At 37.0% G+C, this 17,089-nt stretch overlaps 1 protein-coding gene across 5 annotated transcripts in view; it reads left to right on the top strand.

Moving 5' to 3' along the window:
- eml4 (EMAP like 4) overlaps window positions 1–17,089 on the top strand; it is a 128,533-nt gene that overhangs the window by 86,974 nt on the left and 24,470 nt on the right. For all 5 annotated transcript variants that reach the window (XM_039690349.2, XM_039690351.2, XM_039690347.2 and 2 more), the window contains 8 exons: window positions 2,213–2,336; window positions 3,223–3,372; window positions 4,061–4,130; window positions 6,936–7,046; window positions 9,998–10,093; window positions 10,266–10,400; window positions 11,732–11,867; window positions 16,573–16,721. In XM_039690349.2, coding sequence (XP_039546283.2) covers window positions 2,213–2,336; window positions 3,223–3,372; window positions 4,061–4,130; window positions 6,936–7,046; window positions 9,998–10,093; window positions 10,266–10,400; window positions 11,732–11,867; window positions 16,573–16,721 — 971 coding nt within the window. The remainder of the gene's footprint in view (window positions 1–2,212; window positions 2,337–3,222; window positions 3,373–4,060; window positions 4,131–6,935; window positions 7,047–9,997; window positions 10,094–10,265; window positions 10,401–11,731; window positions 11,868–16,572; window positions 16,722–17,089) is intronic.

Consider the following 17,089-nt stretch of genomic DNA (forward strand, 5'->3'; position numbering starts at 1 on the left):
CTTTTTTTAAGTCATTTGGTTGATTCAACGAATTGACTCGGAAAAAGATTCGTTCATTTTGATTAACGGGTTCGAACAGGAGAGTCACAAACGTACGTCACAGAACAGAAAAAGGCGAGCATTTGTGCTTATAAAACTTAAACTTTGTTTTTTTTTGTATTAAATGAGGGATCATTTCGCTTGATAAGACCCTTATTCATCGTCTGGAATCGTTTAAAGTCCTTTGAAGCTGCACTGAAACTCTCATTTGGACCTTGAACCGTTTGGTCCCCATTGAAGTCCAAAATCCTGGAATGTTTTCATCAAAAATCTTAATTTCTTTTCGACTGAAGAAAGAAAGACATGGACATCTTGGATGACATGGGGGTGAGTAAATTATCAGCAAAAGTTTTTTGAAAAGTGAACTACTCCTTTAAATAACATTTCTGGAGGAAGGGATAGTAAGTGGATTTCCTCCCAGGATAAACGACGAACACACATCTCGCTTGTTCATGTCTTCCCACAATTCAGCTGGTCTAAATAGGTGACCTTAGAGATTCACCACCAGTAACTCATTAGCAGAGGAATGTGTTTTTCTGAAGTAATGATGCCAGAATCTCACTGAACACATCATCTAGCCCATATTTCACCCCCAAAATCAAAGAAATACAAAAATGACATCTATTGTAACATTATTTGTGTGACAAATGCACACATTTTGACCATAATGCTAAAATCTCATTCTCATTACTGTACAGTTTCAGAGCAAAATATTTTATGTATATCATAAAATTTTAGTATTTGTTGTACTAATTTATATTTAGTTATTTAACGTCCCTTGTGTCGTCCCAAACCTGATGACTTTCTTCTGTGGTAGATTAAAAAAAGATATATTTCGAAGAATGTTAGTAACAATAAAAAAAAAATGTTCTGTCCGTTACGTTCCACATAAGACTTGGAACAACATGAGTGTGTCTAAATGATCACTAAAATATCATTTGTGGGCGATATCAAGTAATTTCTGAAAGAATATACTGGTGATTTATTTTTTAAAGGTTATCTCAGGTCAGATGTCTTGTTCTGTGTTAAATACTTTATATAATTACATGATGATGATTCTGGAGACTAGAGAAAACACTGATTCTTTGTCCATTTTTTCACCACTTTGATATTTCTGCTTTTCTTTATTAAATCCCATTATAATTTGGGCATTATCATTGCTCTGGCCCTTCTGCACGGCGCTTGAGGCTTCGGTTTTGATTTGCTTGGGTTTTTGAATGAGTTCAGCGCATGAGCTTTACTAACTCCATCAAAGAGCTTCACTTAGAAACCAATATGTAAAAACTGTTAAAGTTACCCGGAGAAATGTTAGAAGGAAACCTATATGTTGTGTATGTTATATTAAAGGAGTAGTTCACTTTAAAAAAAAACCCATGTCATCCAAGATGTCCATGTCTTTCTTTCCTCAGTCGAAAAGAAATGAAGGTTTTTGATAAAAACAATCCAGGATTTTTCTCCATATAATGGACTTCAATGGGGACCAAACGGTTCAAGGTCCAAATGAGTTTCAGTGCAGCTTCAAAGGGCTTTAAACGATTCAAGATGATGAATAAGGGTCTTATCTAGCGAAACATCGCTCATTTAATAAAAAAAAATAAAGTTTAAGTTTTATAAGCTCAAATGCTCGCCTTGCTCTGTTCTGTGATGCACGTTCGTGACTCTCCTGTTCAAACTCGTTCATCAAAATTAACAAATCTTTTTTCAAGTCATTTGGTTCATTCAATGAACGAAATGACTCAAAAGACTCTTATTCATCGTCTGGAATTGTTTAAAGCACTTTGAAGCTGCACTGAAACTCTGAAACCGTTTGGTCCCCATTGAAGTCCATTATATGGAGAAAAATCCTGGAATGTTTTCATCAAAAACCTTAATTTCTTTTCGACTGAAGAAAGAAAGACATGGACATCTTAAATGACATGGGGGTGAGTAAATTATCAGCAAAAGTTTTTCAAAAGTGAACTACTCCTTTAAAATGAACTCTTCTCAAAGACCATGTGCACTGGCAAATTTCAACTTTTTCAAAGTCTAATCTCCAGATGCATGTACTTCACATGAGATGCGTTTCATATAATAGCTGCTAATTTGGTTAATAATCATTCATTCTTAATAGTCATTAATTTTTTGTAGTATTTTGTCTCTTTGAATATCTTTTGTTCATCAAATCTCTTCACAGAGGGAGACTACATCAAAATGTTCATGCGAGGACGACCCATCACAATGTTCATCCCGTCGGACGTGGAGAACTACGACGAGGTGCGCACCGAACTTCCCCCAGAGAGACTCAAACTGGAGTGGGTGTATCCTTCCCAGCATGACTTGCGCTCGGCACATTGTGTTTCTGCATTTGCTCTTTGCGCCAAGTTTATTTATAGAACACATTTCATTAACAGTGGCCATTTAAAGTGCTTAAAAATGGCAAAATAATGAAATAAGATTTCAATTCAGAACATGAAAATACATAATAAATAATTATATTTATTTATATAATATAAATCATTTCTAAATTCTGTTTTAAAATGGATGAAATCAGGGCTGTCAAACGATTAATCACGATTAATCACTTCCAAAATAAAAGTTTGTGTTTACATAATATATGTGTGTGTGGTATGTATAATTATTTTGTGTGTATATATATATATATATATATATATATATATAAATACACACACATGTATATATATATTTAAGAAATATTTGCATATAAATATATTTATACATAATTAATATTATATATAAATATTTGAAATATTAATAACACATTTTTGTTAAATATATCCATGCATGTGTCATGTGTGTATTTATATATACAAAATAATTATACACACTACACACACACACACACATATATTATGTAAATACAAACTTTTATTTTGAATGCGATTAAACGCGATTAATCGTTACCCAGCCCTAGATTAAATATTATAAGGTAAGAAGAGTATTATTTACTACGGTTGTCAAATAATAAAAAATGTACTTAAATATTTTAAGTTGACTCACTGTACTAAGAAAATAAAAATAAAAATATTTTTTTTTTATTTATATTAGGATCCCCATTAGCGGCCCATTTAATGGCAGCTAATCTTCCTGGATGTGTAAAGCATTGCACAGATATGACCAATCTTCAGAAGTGATGGTGTAGTTTGTTGTTGGTGTTTTGTTGTGTTCTCCTTGACTGACGGATAGATATGGATACAGGGGTCGTGACTGCCGTGCAAACGTGTACTTGCTGCCTACCGGGGAGATCGTGTACTTCATCGCCTCGGTGGTCGTGCTCTTCAACTACGAGGAGAGGACACAGCGCCACTACTTAGGACACACCGACTGTGTCAAATGGTGAGACTGGTGAAAACACATCTGGTGTGTTTGAGGACATGGTCTTGATTCAATTGCCAACTCTTACTGAATATTTCTTTGAAAAATGCTGCTGAAGCCCAGAGGGCCGTGTTGTGCGAGCTTGTGTCCTGTGTCAATGGCACTCATTCAATTGGAGTGGACAATTCAGTTTAAAACGTTTTTACCACTTATCATGGTTGTAACAGTGTAATTATACAAGTACTGAGTAATATTAATTAACTACATGTACTTACTATAGGATTAGGGTTTAGCTTGGAATTAAGCATAATTTACTGTTATTACTAGAGTAACGTAGTGGTAACGTGGTAACAACAACACATTAAAACTAAACGCTGGGGCTTACACGTACATACACTTACAGTGATATGAATCAGTTTGGACACCCATGCTAAAGTTGCCTAAAACGAGGAATAAAAAAAGGGATAGTTCACTTTGAAATTAATTTTTGGTATGTTTTATCTTACCTCAAGGGCATCCAAGATGTAGGTGTCTTTGTTTCCACAGTAGTTTCAATTTTGATATTTTTAGGTTGTCTGTCAGTCATATAATGGAGGTCTATGGTCACCATCTCAAAGAGCATGCACAGAGAAGTCCAGATTAAACATGATTGAATGACTCGTAAATGTAAGTACACCAAGATGTAATTGTCTCTCTCGTTCTCTTACAGTCTCGCTGTTCACCCAGATAAGATCCGTATCGCCACCGGACAGATCGCAGGAGTGGATAAGGATGGAAGGGTGAGTTTGATCAACAAAACTATTATGATGAACACTAACTTTCCTGTATGTTTGCCTCAATGTATGCTATTGTTCCAAAGTTTGCTATCAGTGAAACAAGGATGCATTAAATTCATCAAAAGTGACAGACTTTTTCAGTGTTATGCAAGATTTCTATGTCAAATAAATATTGCATTCTATTTATCAACATATCCTGAAAAGATATGTTTTCAACATTGATTAAATATTTCTTGAGCAGAAAAACATCATATTAGAGTGATTTCTGAAGACTGGAGTAATGATGCTGAAAACTATGGAAGCTTGTTTCCACCATAGAATGAAAAATATAAAAGGTAATTGCGACTTTTTATCTCACAATTCTGACTTTTTTTCTCACAATTGCGAGTTTATTTTTCAGAATTGCGAGATATAAAGTCGGAATTGCGAGATGTAAAGTCGGAATTGCGAGATGTAAAGTCGGAATTGTGAGATATAAAGTCAGAATTGCGAGATGTAAAGTCAGAATTGCGAGATGTAAAGTCAGAATTGTGTGATGTAAAGTCAGAATTGCGAGATGTAAAGTCAGAATTGCGAGATATAAAGTCGCAATTGCGTGATATAAAGTCAGAATTGCGAGATGTAAAGTCAGAATTGCGAGATGTAAAGTCAGAATTGCGAGATGTAAAGTCAGAATTGCGAGATGTAAAGTCAGAATTGTGTGATGTAAAGTCAGAATTGTGTGATATAAAGTCAGAATTGTGAGATATAAAGTCAGAATTGTGTGATGTAAAGTCAGAATTGCGAGATATAAAGTCAGAATTGCGAGATATAAAGTCAGAATTGCGAGACGTAAAGTCAGAATTGCGAGATATAAAGTCAGAATTGCGAGACGTAAAGTCAGAATTGCGACATATAAAGTCAGAATTGCGAGATATAAAGTCAGAATTTCGAGATATAAAGTCAGAATTGCGAGATATAAAGTCAGAATTGCGAGACGTAAAGTCAGAATTGCGAGACGTAAAGTCAGAATTGCGAGATATAAAGTCAGAATTGCGAGAAGTAAAGTCAGAATCGCGAGATGTAAAGTCGGAATTGCGTGATGCGAGACGTAAAGTCAGAATTGCGAGACGTAAAGTCAGAATTGCGAGACGTAAAGTCGGAATTGCGAGACGTAAAGTCGGAATTGCGAGATGTAAAGTCGGAATTGCGAGATATAAAGTCGGAATTGCGAAATGTAAAGTCAGAATTGCGTGATGTAAAGTCAGAATTGCGAGATGTAAAGTCAGAATTGCGTGATGTAAAGTCAGAATTGTGAGATGTAAAGTCCGAATTGTGTGATATAAAGTCAGAATTGCGAGATATAAAGTCAGAATTGCGACATATAAAGTCAGAATTGTGAGATATAAAGTCAGAATTGCGAGATATAAAGTCAGAATTGCGAGACGTAAAGTTGGAATTGCGAGATGTAAAGTCGGAATTGCGAGATGTAAAGTCGGAATTGCGAGATATAAAGTCAGAATTGCGAGACGTAAAGTCAGAATTGCGACATATAAAGTCAGAATTGCGAGATATAAAGTCAGAATTTCGAGATATAAAGTCAGAATTGCGAGATATAAAGTCAGAATTGCGAGACGTAAAGTCAGAATTGCGAGACGTAAAGTCAGAATTGCGAGATATAAAGTCAGAATTGCGAGAAGTAAAGTCAGAATCGCGAGATGTAAAGTCGGAATTGCGTGATGCGAGACGTAAAGTCAGAATTGCGAGACGTAAAGTCAGAATTGCGAGACGTAAAGTCGGAATTGCGAGACGTAAAGTCGGAATTGCGAGATGTAAAGTCGGAATTGCGAGATATAAAGTCGGAATTGCGAAATGTAAAGTCAGAATTGCGTGATGTAAAGTCAGAATTGCGAGATGTAAAGTCAGAATTGCGTGATGTAAAGTCAGAATTGTGAGATGTAAAGTCCGAATTGTGTGATATAAAGTCAGAATTGCGAGATATAAAGTCAGAATTGCGACATATAAAGTCAGAATTGTGAGATATAAAGTCAGAATTGCGAGATATAAAGTCAGAATTGCGAGACGTAAAGTTGGAATTGCGAGATGTAAAGTCGGAATTGCGAGATGTAAAGTCGGAATTGCGAGATATAAAGTCAGAATTGTGAGATATAAAGTGTCAATTATTTATTTTATTTTTATATTCAGTGGTGGAAACAAGCTTCCATAGAAACCACAGCTTTGAAAATTTTAAATGTATTAAAATGAAATCACAATATTATTTTTTTTACCGTATTTCTGATTACATAAATGCAGTCGTGGTGAGAAGAGGCTTCTTCCAAAACATTAAAATGATAATGTTTCCAAACTTTTCACAGGTACTATATATTAAAGTATTACTATTTTAATGTAATTTTCATCAAATAAAAGCATTGGTGAGTAGAAGTCTATCAAGTATGCAGGCATTCATACTCTTTTAGATTTATCATCCAACCTTGGCAAATGATTTATACAGCTTAACTGTTGTCAGGATCTGTTAAAGTATTGTACTTCTGTTCTCCTATAAGGCAATATTTGAGAATGATCTAGAATAACTGGATAGTTTACATTCTGCTTAAACAAACGTTCAAGACACAGTGTGTCCTGAAAGTTCAAAAACAAACACATTAGCTGGTGAGTTTCCAGAACATAAACCACTAAACGCTGTGAAAGCACTTTGTATGAGTGTTCATGTTGCGTTTAGTTTTCCCGTTATACTACTTGTTCTTTACTGACAATGGTACTTGTTTATCAGAATAACCTTTTCGAATGTTTCCCTCATGTGATCCTCAGCCGCTCCAGCCACACGTGAGGGTCTGGGACTCGGTCAGTCTGTCCACGCTGCAGATCATCGGCCTCGGCACCTTCGAGAGAGGAGTTGGATCCCTCGCTTTCTCTAAAGCCGTGAGTCTTCATTTAATTGCATTTCGCTATTTGTTTTTAATGAGCATTGTCTAACGACTCCCTCAACAATACCCTGCTTTCAGGAAGTAACTCATAATACAATGAAACGGATAACTGAACATTTGTTTTGCCTATAGCCACTGTTCTAGGGTCTTACAAAGAGATCAATAGCAGGATTAGTTTTAACAAACCATTGTATATCGACATTAATATTCGTTTATTAATTTTCAAAAATCACCTGCGTGCATTTAATGCTGCATACCTGAGAATGCTTTGACGCGTTTGCACAGCGCATGATGAGGGAATGTCTGCCAATTCCACCAACTGCGTTAAACACAGCCTATAATTTGTATTATTTAAAATTACTTTTTAAATACCAAAACTTGTAGAAGGTGGCAATACTGACCTGGTAGCCCTGAGTAAATTAACTTGTTTAAGATAATGATTCATAAAACATATAATTATCAGTTAAGCCTATTTACTTCACTGACACAGACAAAAATGAAAGACTATCAGTCAAAGTTCAGGGGGTTTAGGAGTTTAGGAGGGGAAGAAATAGGGCAGAATATGGAGACTGAGAAAAAGAAAGATGTAGATGAGAAGATAGCAGGTAGGCTATTGACAAAATAATCAAATGCCCACTGACATGGTTTTAAAGCTATTTATTATCCTTTTTTGGCCTTCAAAAGTCTTAAATTGCGCATAATTTGGTCAGAGAAATCAAATTTTTCTCAGGGGAGGCCCCGAACCCCACTTTTTGTCCCAGTGTAAGCAATTTTAACATAGTATTGTCATTAAATCAGTGTAGCCAATGGGCCAATATAAAACCATTAAAATATCAAGTAAATAAATGACAGGCTACTTGGTGCCATAGCGACACCCAAAAAGTATTGCTATACCACGATACTCAATATGTTGTCCCACGGTGAGTCATTTTTCTCTATTGCACCTTCACAAAATTTGAGGGTTCCCCCACCTGACAAATCCCACTTTAACCACTGACTCGAGAATGCGGATCCACAACAGAACCGGAAGACAACACAATGCTGAATAAAGTTGTAGTTTTTGTAATTTTTGGACCAAAATGTATTTTCGACGCTTCAAAACATTGTAACTAACCCACTGATGTCACATGGACTACTTTGATGTCTTTATTTCCTTTCTGGACGAGGACAGTATACCGTACACACATTTCCAATGGAGGGACAGAAAGCTCTCGGGCTAAATGTAAAATATCTTAAACTGTGTCCTGAAGATGAACGGAGGTCTGACGGGCTTGAGTCATTAATGACATCGTTTTCATTTTTGGGTGAAGTATCCCTTTAACACAAGATGTTGGAGGGTCAAAGAAAGTCATATGAAGACCTGTAATTATAAAGATACATTTTAAATCGTAATTTAATGGACCATACCTTTAACAATTCCTGTAAATCAGCTATAAAATTGTATTTATTGCATGGACGAAGAACATAATGTGTTTAAATGCAGAGTTCAACATTTCCCTCTTTAATGCTGTTAAACTGAAAGTACGAAGCAACTGTTTGGTCTTACACAAGACTACCTCACAAAAATGCTTTCTGTTCATGAACCTTGAAGGACTTTCAGATCCTCACTTTTTCTTCTTTCTTTTAGTTGTTATAGAAAGTGAAGTCATTATTTAGTGATGCTGCTTTTAGCCACTCTTCTCCATGAGATGTGCAGAAAATACTGAAACTTTCAAATCTAAATTAAAAGCAAACCTTTTTAGTCTGTCTTTCTTGATATCTCTTATTACACCGACCCCTCATATCTTATAGTTTTATTATTTGCTCATTTAAATGAATGGCCCCCTCCATCGTGGAACACAGACGACACAGCTGGATATTAACCGGGGCTTGGAGCAAAAATTCATCCAAAAATGAATTAAAATCCCCCCAATATTAAAGATAGGGGGGAGAAATGTCTCTGTGTAAATTCTTTTTTTAAATATGTATAAAGGATATAGCTAGTTAAGCAATATCACACGAGCAAGAGTGCCGTTTTCCCGAATATCAAGCACTTTGAAACAGACCTCTGAATCGCAAAGGCCTCTGGCAATCATGATGACTAAAATTTGTGAAGTATCATTTGTGATACGTTTTTTTTCTCCTGATTTATATGGAAATCTATGACCCAGGAGGAAGTGTTTTTTTAAAGGGATAGTTCACTTTGAAATACATTTTTGGTATGTTTTATCTTACCTCAAGGGCATCCAAGATGTAGGTGTCTTTGTTTCCACAGTATTTTCCATTTTGATATTTTTAGGTCAAACCGTTATTGTCTGTCAGTCATATAATGGAGGTCTATGGTCACCACCCCAAAGAGCATGCACAGAGAAGTCCAAATTAAACATGATTTAATGACTCGTAAATGTAAGTACACATTGATGGTCTAAGACACACAACGAGCGGTTTGTGTGAGAAAACAAACAGTATTTATATCGTTTTACCTCTTATCGTAACCACAGCCACAAAGCACCCACGCCCTCAGATCGCTTGCTGTGGTTACAAGAGGTAAAACGATATAAATATTGTTCGTTTTCTCACACAAACCGCTCGTTTCGTGTCTTAGTCCATCAATGTGTACTTACATTTACGAGTCATTAAATCATGTTTAATTTGCATGCTCTTTGAGGTGGTGACCATAGACCTCCATTATATGACTGACAGACAAGAACGGTTTGACCTAAAAATATCAAAATTGAAACTACTGCGGAAACAAAGACACCTACATCTTGGATGCCCTTGAGGTAATCTAAAACATACCAAAAATTAATATCAAAGTGAACTATCCCTTTAACCTGGTGTTTCAACACCAGACGCAGCAATTTTTTGGTCATGTCGAGCTATAAACAAACGATATGCAAATATAAACAGCTCTTTTTCGGGGTGACTAAACATTCATTGATTCTAAATCTGTGTGTTTGTGTGTAGGACTCAGGCACTCATCTCAGTGTGATCGACGACTCTAATGAGCACATGCTCACTGTGTGGGACTGGCAGAAGAAATCAAAAATCGCTGAGCTAAAGGTACGTGGACACACACTTTTTATTCACCACACATCACCTCTCCCTTCCTTTGTGCCTTTGTTATATGTGTCTGTTCCACTTGTACCTTTTTCCACCCTTTGCTTCATTGCACACTCCTCTTTTATCTCTTTGTTGTTCATGTAATGGTTTTGCCAATGGACTGTTTTATTAGACAACCAATGAAGTGGTCTTAGCGGTGGAGTTTCACCCGACTGACGCCAACACCATTGTGACTTGTGGGAAATCCCATATCTTCTTCTGGACCTGGAGCGGTTCCTCACTGGCACGCAAACAAGGCATCTTTGGTGTAAGTACACACATATCACTGATTTATTTTATGCACATCATTAAAACCATGAGGTTTTTTAATGCACTTTTAATTTGCCCAGTGAGTTCCCAGAAACTGCATTATCAGACTAGTTTCGAAATCCTTTGTCTTGTGAGTTCAAGAGTGTTCTCCAAACTCAAAAACATTTCAAAACTTTAATTCAATTATTATTTAGCATAATCACTTTTCATGATAGTATTTGTGTGGCATTTTTTTTAATTATTAAAGGAGTAGTTCACTTTTGAAAAACTTTTGCTGATAATTTACTCACTCCCATGTCATCCAAGATGTCCATGTGTTTCTTTCTTCATTCAAAAAGAAATGAAGGTTTTTGATGAAAACATTCCAGCATTTTTCTCCATATAATGGACTTCAATGGGGACCAAACGGTTCAAGGTCCAAAAGACACTTTCATTGCAAACTGTTCAAAGGGCTTTAAACGATTCCAGACAATGAATAAGGGTCTTATCAAGCGAAACGATCGCTCATTTAAAAAAAAATAAAAAATTGTATTGTCTGTTCTGTGATGCACGTTCGTGACTCTCCTGTTCGAACTCGTTCATCAAAATGAACAAACCTTTTTCCAAGTCATTTGGTTCATTCAACAAACGAAACGAAAAATTGACTCAGAAAAAGATTCGTTCATTTTGATGAACGAGTTCGAACAGGAGAGTCACGAACGTGCATCACAGAACAGAGCAAGGCGAGTATTTGAGCTTATAAAACTTAAACTTTGTTATTTATGTATTAAATGAGCGATCGTTTCGCTTGATAAGACCCTTATTCATCGTCTGGAATTTCTGGATTTCTTTTCGACTGAAGAAAGAAAGACATGGACGAATGACATGGGGGTGAGTAAATTATCAGCAAGTTTTTTAAAAAGTGAACTACTCCTTTAAGATGTTTTAGTAAGAATATTGTAGGTAGATATTACTGTTTATTTCTACTTTGTTACACAGTTTCACATAAATACGTTTCTGGTTGTGCTCATTTAGGGTGTGTTCGGTTCTTTTGGTCTGGAACCAAAAAATAAGACATTTATTCCTGGTTCACTTAGCGTTCACAGTCCTTTTCAAGACCAAACCTATATTCAAAACAGATTCTATGACCTATATTTTGCGAATGAACTCAACTCTTAATCTCAATTTCAAGACGATTTCAGAGAAAAGTCATAAATATTGAGTTAAATAGAGTCATAGTGATATTTCCAAGAAGCATTTATAGCCTAGTTCTGCAGGTCAGCTTGACTAGTACAGAGTTCATAAAATCTGACTTTACATTTACTACTTTTGTTTGTGTCTCTATGACAGAAATATGAGAAGCCCAAATTTGTGCAGTGTTTGGCTTTCCTTAATAATGGAGACATCCTGACCGGAGACTCGGGAGGAATCATGCTGATATGGACCCGCAGCACGGCTGAACCAGCGCCAGGGAAAGGGCCGAAAGGTACACACACACACATATATACTGTACCAGAGGTAGTTGAAAACACTTTCCACCGGATTGCTTTCGTAGTGTAAACGCTCATGTGATCAAATGTGTTCAAACAGCTAGAAAAGACCGTCTACTCTAGCATTAGCTGGACGCCGGGATTTAAACTTTATCGGCTGGGGACCCGAGTTTGGTTTGAACTTTGAAGACAAAAAAATGTACCAAGCACAATATTCGGCCATTCTTTGGCTGTCAGAGCAGAAACTAAAGCTCATGCTCTCTGTGTGTTTCTGTCGTCACCTTTAGGTTCATATGTAAATTGTGTGAGCATTTAAAACATACATTTACCTGCCCCTCGAAGAAATCAGGACAGATGTGGTCGAAAGTGGACAAAAGAGACTGATTTAAACACTAGGTATAAATGTGTCTCTCTCGTCTACTCGTGATCCAATCAACCAAAACACATCTTAATACTGGGTGTAAACAGAGCCTTAGAAAGTGAGTTTATCAAGATAAATACATTAATAGTAACAGCCTGCACAGGTCAAAAAAAATAAATAAATACACACTACTAAAGGAAATCTTAGTTTATTTCTCGTGTCATCACTGTGAAAATGACTTGAAAAGCTCAGTTTATGATTGCCATTCTGTAAAAAAAAATAGTTCTTCGCTTCAGTAGAGAAATACACTCGGTTAAACAGAGGAATTTACTTCACTGTGGTAAATGCAACAAATAAAACCTTGCTGAACCTCACATTTGACCTGCTAAGGCCCATGTGTGTGACCATATGTTTGTGTCATTCAGCAGAAATAGATTGAAAAGTTAGATAACATGACATAGGAATAAAACTGAAGAATGGAAAAAGTACACTATTCATCTTCTGTTGAGCAAGGCTGCACTTATTCGATTAATAATACAGTACAATTTTAATCATTTAAAATAGTATTACAATATAAAATAACTGTTTTCTATTGTAATATATATTAAAGTGTAATTCATTCCTGTGATTAAAGCTGTATTCTCAGCATCATTACTCCAGTCTTCAGTGTCACATGATCCTTCAGAAATCACTCTAATATGATGCTCAAGAAACAAATCTGATTATTATCAATGTAAGAAAAAATAGTGATGCATTTTTTTCAGGATAAGAAACTGGAAAGCATTTATGTACAGAATTTATTTCAAATAGGAATCTTTTGTAACATTATACATTTATTTACTGTCCTCGTTGAATAAAAAACATTTTGTATGACCCAAACATTTGAACAGGCGTGTAGCTAATCAAAAACAAAGATATTATACAAATCAAGAGATGAAGACATACAGTAAGAGGCATTTGGGATTATTAGGAACACCTGTTCAGTTTCTCATTAATGCAATTATCTAATCAACCAATCACATGGCAGTTGCTTCAATGCATTTAGGGGTGTGGTCCTGGTCAAGACAATCTCCTGAACTCCAAACTGAATGTCAGAATGGGAAAGAAAGGTGATTTAAAGGGTTAGTTCACCCAAAAATGAAAATTCTGTCAGTATTTACTCACCCTCATGTTGTTCCAACCCCGTAAGACCTTCGTTCATCTTCGGAACACAAATTAAGATATTTAAGATATTAAGATCGCTCCTGCATACAGTCCATAGGCTTCTTGAGGGACTGGCTCTTGCTGTCCTCGAAAAGTCATTAAAGACATCGTTAAAATAGTCCAAGTGACTACAGGGGCTCAATCTTAAGTTTATCAAACGACGAGAACACTTTTGTGCGCAAAAAAACAACAAAAATAACGACTTTATTTCAACTATTCGTTTATTTCTCCCTCTGCGCGAGTCAGGTTACTAGTTTAATAGCGTAAGCTTCTGTTATTGTACCTCACACGCATCACACACACATGACCAGCGTCGGCCAATAGTGAGCCTACGTGTGACGTAGCTCTACGCAATCACACTACGTTAACTGACTACAGGCCCATGGAGAAGGAAGTGAATAGTTGAAATAAAGTCGTTATTTTTGTTGTTTTTTTGCGCACAAAAGTGTTCTCGTCGTTTGATAAACTTAAGATTGAGCCCCTGTAGTCACTTGGACTATTTTAACGATGTCTTTTATGACTTTTTGAGGACAGCAAGAGCCAGTCCCTCAAGAAGCCTATGGACTGTATGCAGGAGCGATCTTAATATCTTAAATATCTTAATTTGTGTTCCGAAGATGATCGAAGGTCTTACGGGGTTGAAACAACATGAGGGTGAGTAAATCCTGACAGAATTTTCATTTTTGGGTGAACTAACCCTTTAAGCAATTTTGAGCGTGGCATGGTTGTTGGTGGCTTTGCCAGACGATTTGCAAGAGCTCACTAAAATTGGACAGTTGAAGACTGGAAAAATGTTGCCTGGTCTGATGAGTCTCGACATTCAGATGGTAGAGTCAGAATTTGGCGTAAACAGAATGAGAACATGGATCCATCATGCCTTGTTCCCACTGTGCAGGTGGTGGTGGTGGTGTAATGGTGTGCGGCATGTTTTCTTGGCACACTTTAGGCCCCTTAGTGCCAATTGGCATCGTTTAAATGCCACGGCCTACCTGAGCATTGTTTCTGACCATGTCCATCCCTTTATGGCCACCATGTACCCATCCTCTGATGGCTACTTCCAGCAGGATAATGCACCATGTCACAAAGCTCAAATCATTTCAAATTGGTTTCTTGACCATGTCAATGAGTTCACTGTACTAAAATGGCCGCCACAGTCACCAGATCTCAACCCAATAGAGCATCTTTGGGATGTGGTGGAACGGGAGCTTCGTGCCCTGGATTTGCATCCCACAAATCTCCATCAACTGCAAGATGCTATCCTATCAATATGGGCCAACATTTCTAAAGAATGCTTTCAGCACCTTGTTGAATCAATGCCACGTAGAATTAAGGCAGTTCTGAAGGCGAAAGAGGGTCAAACACAGTATTAGTATGGTGTTCCTAATAATCCTTTAGGTGAGTGTATAATGTACAGTCAGTGGGACAGAATAATTAGCTACCATGATGATCATGTCCGAAAAAGCCAAGGTACTGCCCGAAAAATACTTTTTTAAAATACCATGGTATCTTTTAAAGTTTTCTTTTGTTTCGTCAACACTATAATGTTCATCAGTTCATTACCCAGAAGCACTGTAATGACAGCAACACTAGTGACAGAATGAGAAACTTCTAGAAATCGGTGGAAATCTGGTGATATGTGACTGAGCGCGTGTGTTTGCATGCACACGTGCTGGAGTCTGTGTGCACGAGTTGACAGATGGTTTTCTTAGTGTTGATCCTGGAGTTGTAATGGTTTTCACTGGCATGCTGTGGAACTGGATTGGCGGCACCACAGGCTGAACCAGTGCCAGCTCCTGCTCATTCATCACTGCTTTATTTATCTCCTCAATGTGTGCATTTCAGTCCTGTGGTGGAGCGCCCCCTGCAGGACACATGCTTCCCAATATCAAATCCCTTTCCTTGATATTTTGAGTTCATTAATCTGTGAAAGTGCAGTTATGGAATCAAACTTCAAAACTGGCTATATTTAAAAATTAGTGACACCCGATCAGATCAGAAGATCGGCCCCACGGTCACATGGTTAATGAAATTGATGCTTTTATTCTCCAGGGATATATTAAATTGATCAAAAGTAACAGTAAAGACTTTCAATGTTACAGAAGATTTCTATGTCGAAATGAAGTTTCAAAGATTCATCAAGCAATCATGAAAAAACAATTATTGAAAAATATTCCAGAAAAAACTGTTTTCAACATTTGATCGTGATCATAAATGTTTCTTGAGCATTAAAATCGTCATATTAGAGGGATTTCTGAAGGATCATGTGACACTGTAGACTGGAGTGATGATGATGCTGATGCATCACAGGAATAAATTACAGTTTAAATGGAAAACATTATTTTAGATTTTTAAAAATGCAGTATTGATGACCCAAAAATACTTTTCAAAAACGATCAGTAACTTTGTTACACATTACATGCAGTTACTGTAGTAATAACTATAGGTTATGCGTAATTGCATGCAACTAACTCTAAACCAAAGCCCCAAAACCCTAACCCTACGGTACGTACGTGTAGTTCATTAATATTACACCTTAAAATAAAGTGAAACTAAAACATTTTACTTGTCAACTAACTTCTTGCTCCACCATGAAAACGTGTTGAATTATGAATCATCATTAAATGAGTTTAATAATGGAGTTATGAGTGTGTTTCTGTGGAGTTGGTCTTCTCTTGAATCATTCATCATATGTGGTGTCCTGAACCGGCCTCGTCTCGCTGGGTTCCTGTCTCAGCATCTGTAACTGTAGAAGTTTTACAGTGTGTAACGTCAGTCTGTTCAGCTACACACTCTGTTTCAGAAATGTGTGTGTGTGTGTGTTTTGGGACTCCAGGGCTCTATATTTCCCTTGGTTTGGCTCTTTATGCAGACAGCCGAGCCATCAGTATTATTACAGGAGGATGTGATAATCTGCTGGAATTCCCAGAATGCATCATCATCACACACACACACATGCACCCCTGGCCTCACTGGCAAGCGTATCTCTGCGCTTCTCTCTCACTGGCTTTTTTAAAAGCCCTATCACATCTCCGACAGTCTGGCACAGAGAGTGCATTAGCCAGGACGGGTATTTGTGGTGGTGTGTTCCCGGAAACTGTTCTCCATCTGTGTGATTAACCCCTCCCATGATCCCACAGCGTTTCAGATCGCGCGTCAGATCAAGGCTCACGACGGGAGTGTGTTCACTCTGTGTCAGATGAGGAACGGCACTCTGCTCACAGGAGGAGGGAAAGACCACAAGATCATCCTGTGGGACCATGACCTGAATCCAGAGAGAGACATCGAGGTGAGAGACGTGCTGGAACTAAAGCCACACAAGCTGCGTTTCCATTACCCTTCAATTTGCGCAAATTGAAATTGCGAAATGAAAATACGCTCAATGGAAACACGTCAATTGCGCAAAAACTCCCGTTTATCGCAAAAAAGTTTTTACGCTCGCATGAGGAGGTTTTTCAGGCAATTCGAAATAGGATTTTTTCGCAAAACTGCAATGGAAACGGATTTTGCGCATTTACAGTCACCTGACTTAGAAGACGGAGTGTGTTTTAGGTCCGTGTCCGCAAATAATAATAATAATAATTATCATCATTAGCCTATTATAACATTTATTAGGCTACATATGTAGAAGACGCTTTTATCCAAAAAAGGAACAAA

This window comes from Pimephales promelas, chromosome 11 (genome assembly GCF_988280905.1).
Source record: "Pimephales promelas chromosome 11, fPimPro1.hap1.1, whole genome shotgun sequence".
Taxonomy (NCBI): domain Eukaryota; kingdom Metazoa; phylum Chordata; class Actinopteri; order Cypriniformes; family Leuciscidae; genus Pimephales; species Pimephales promelas.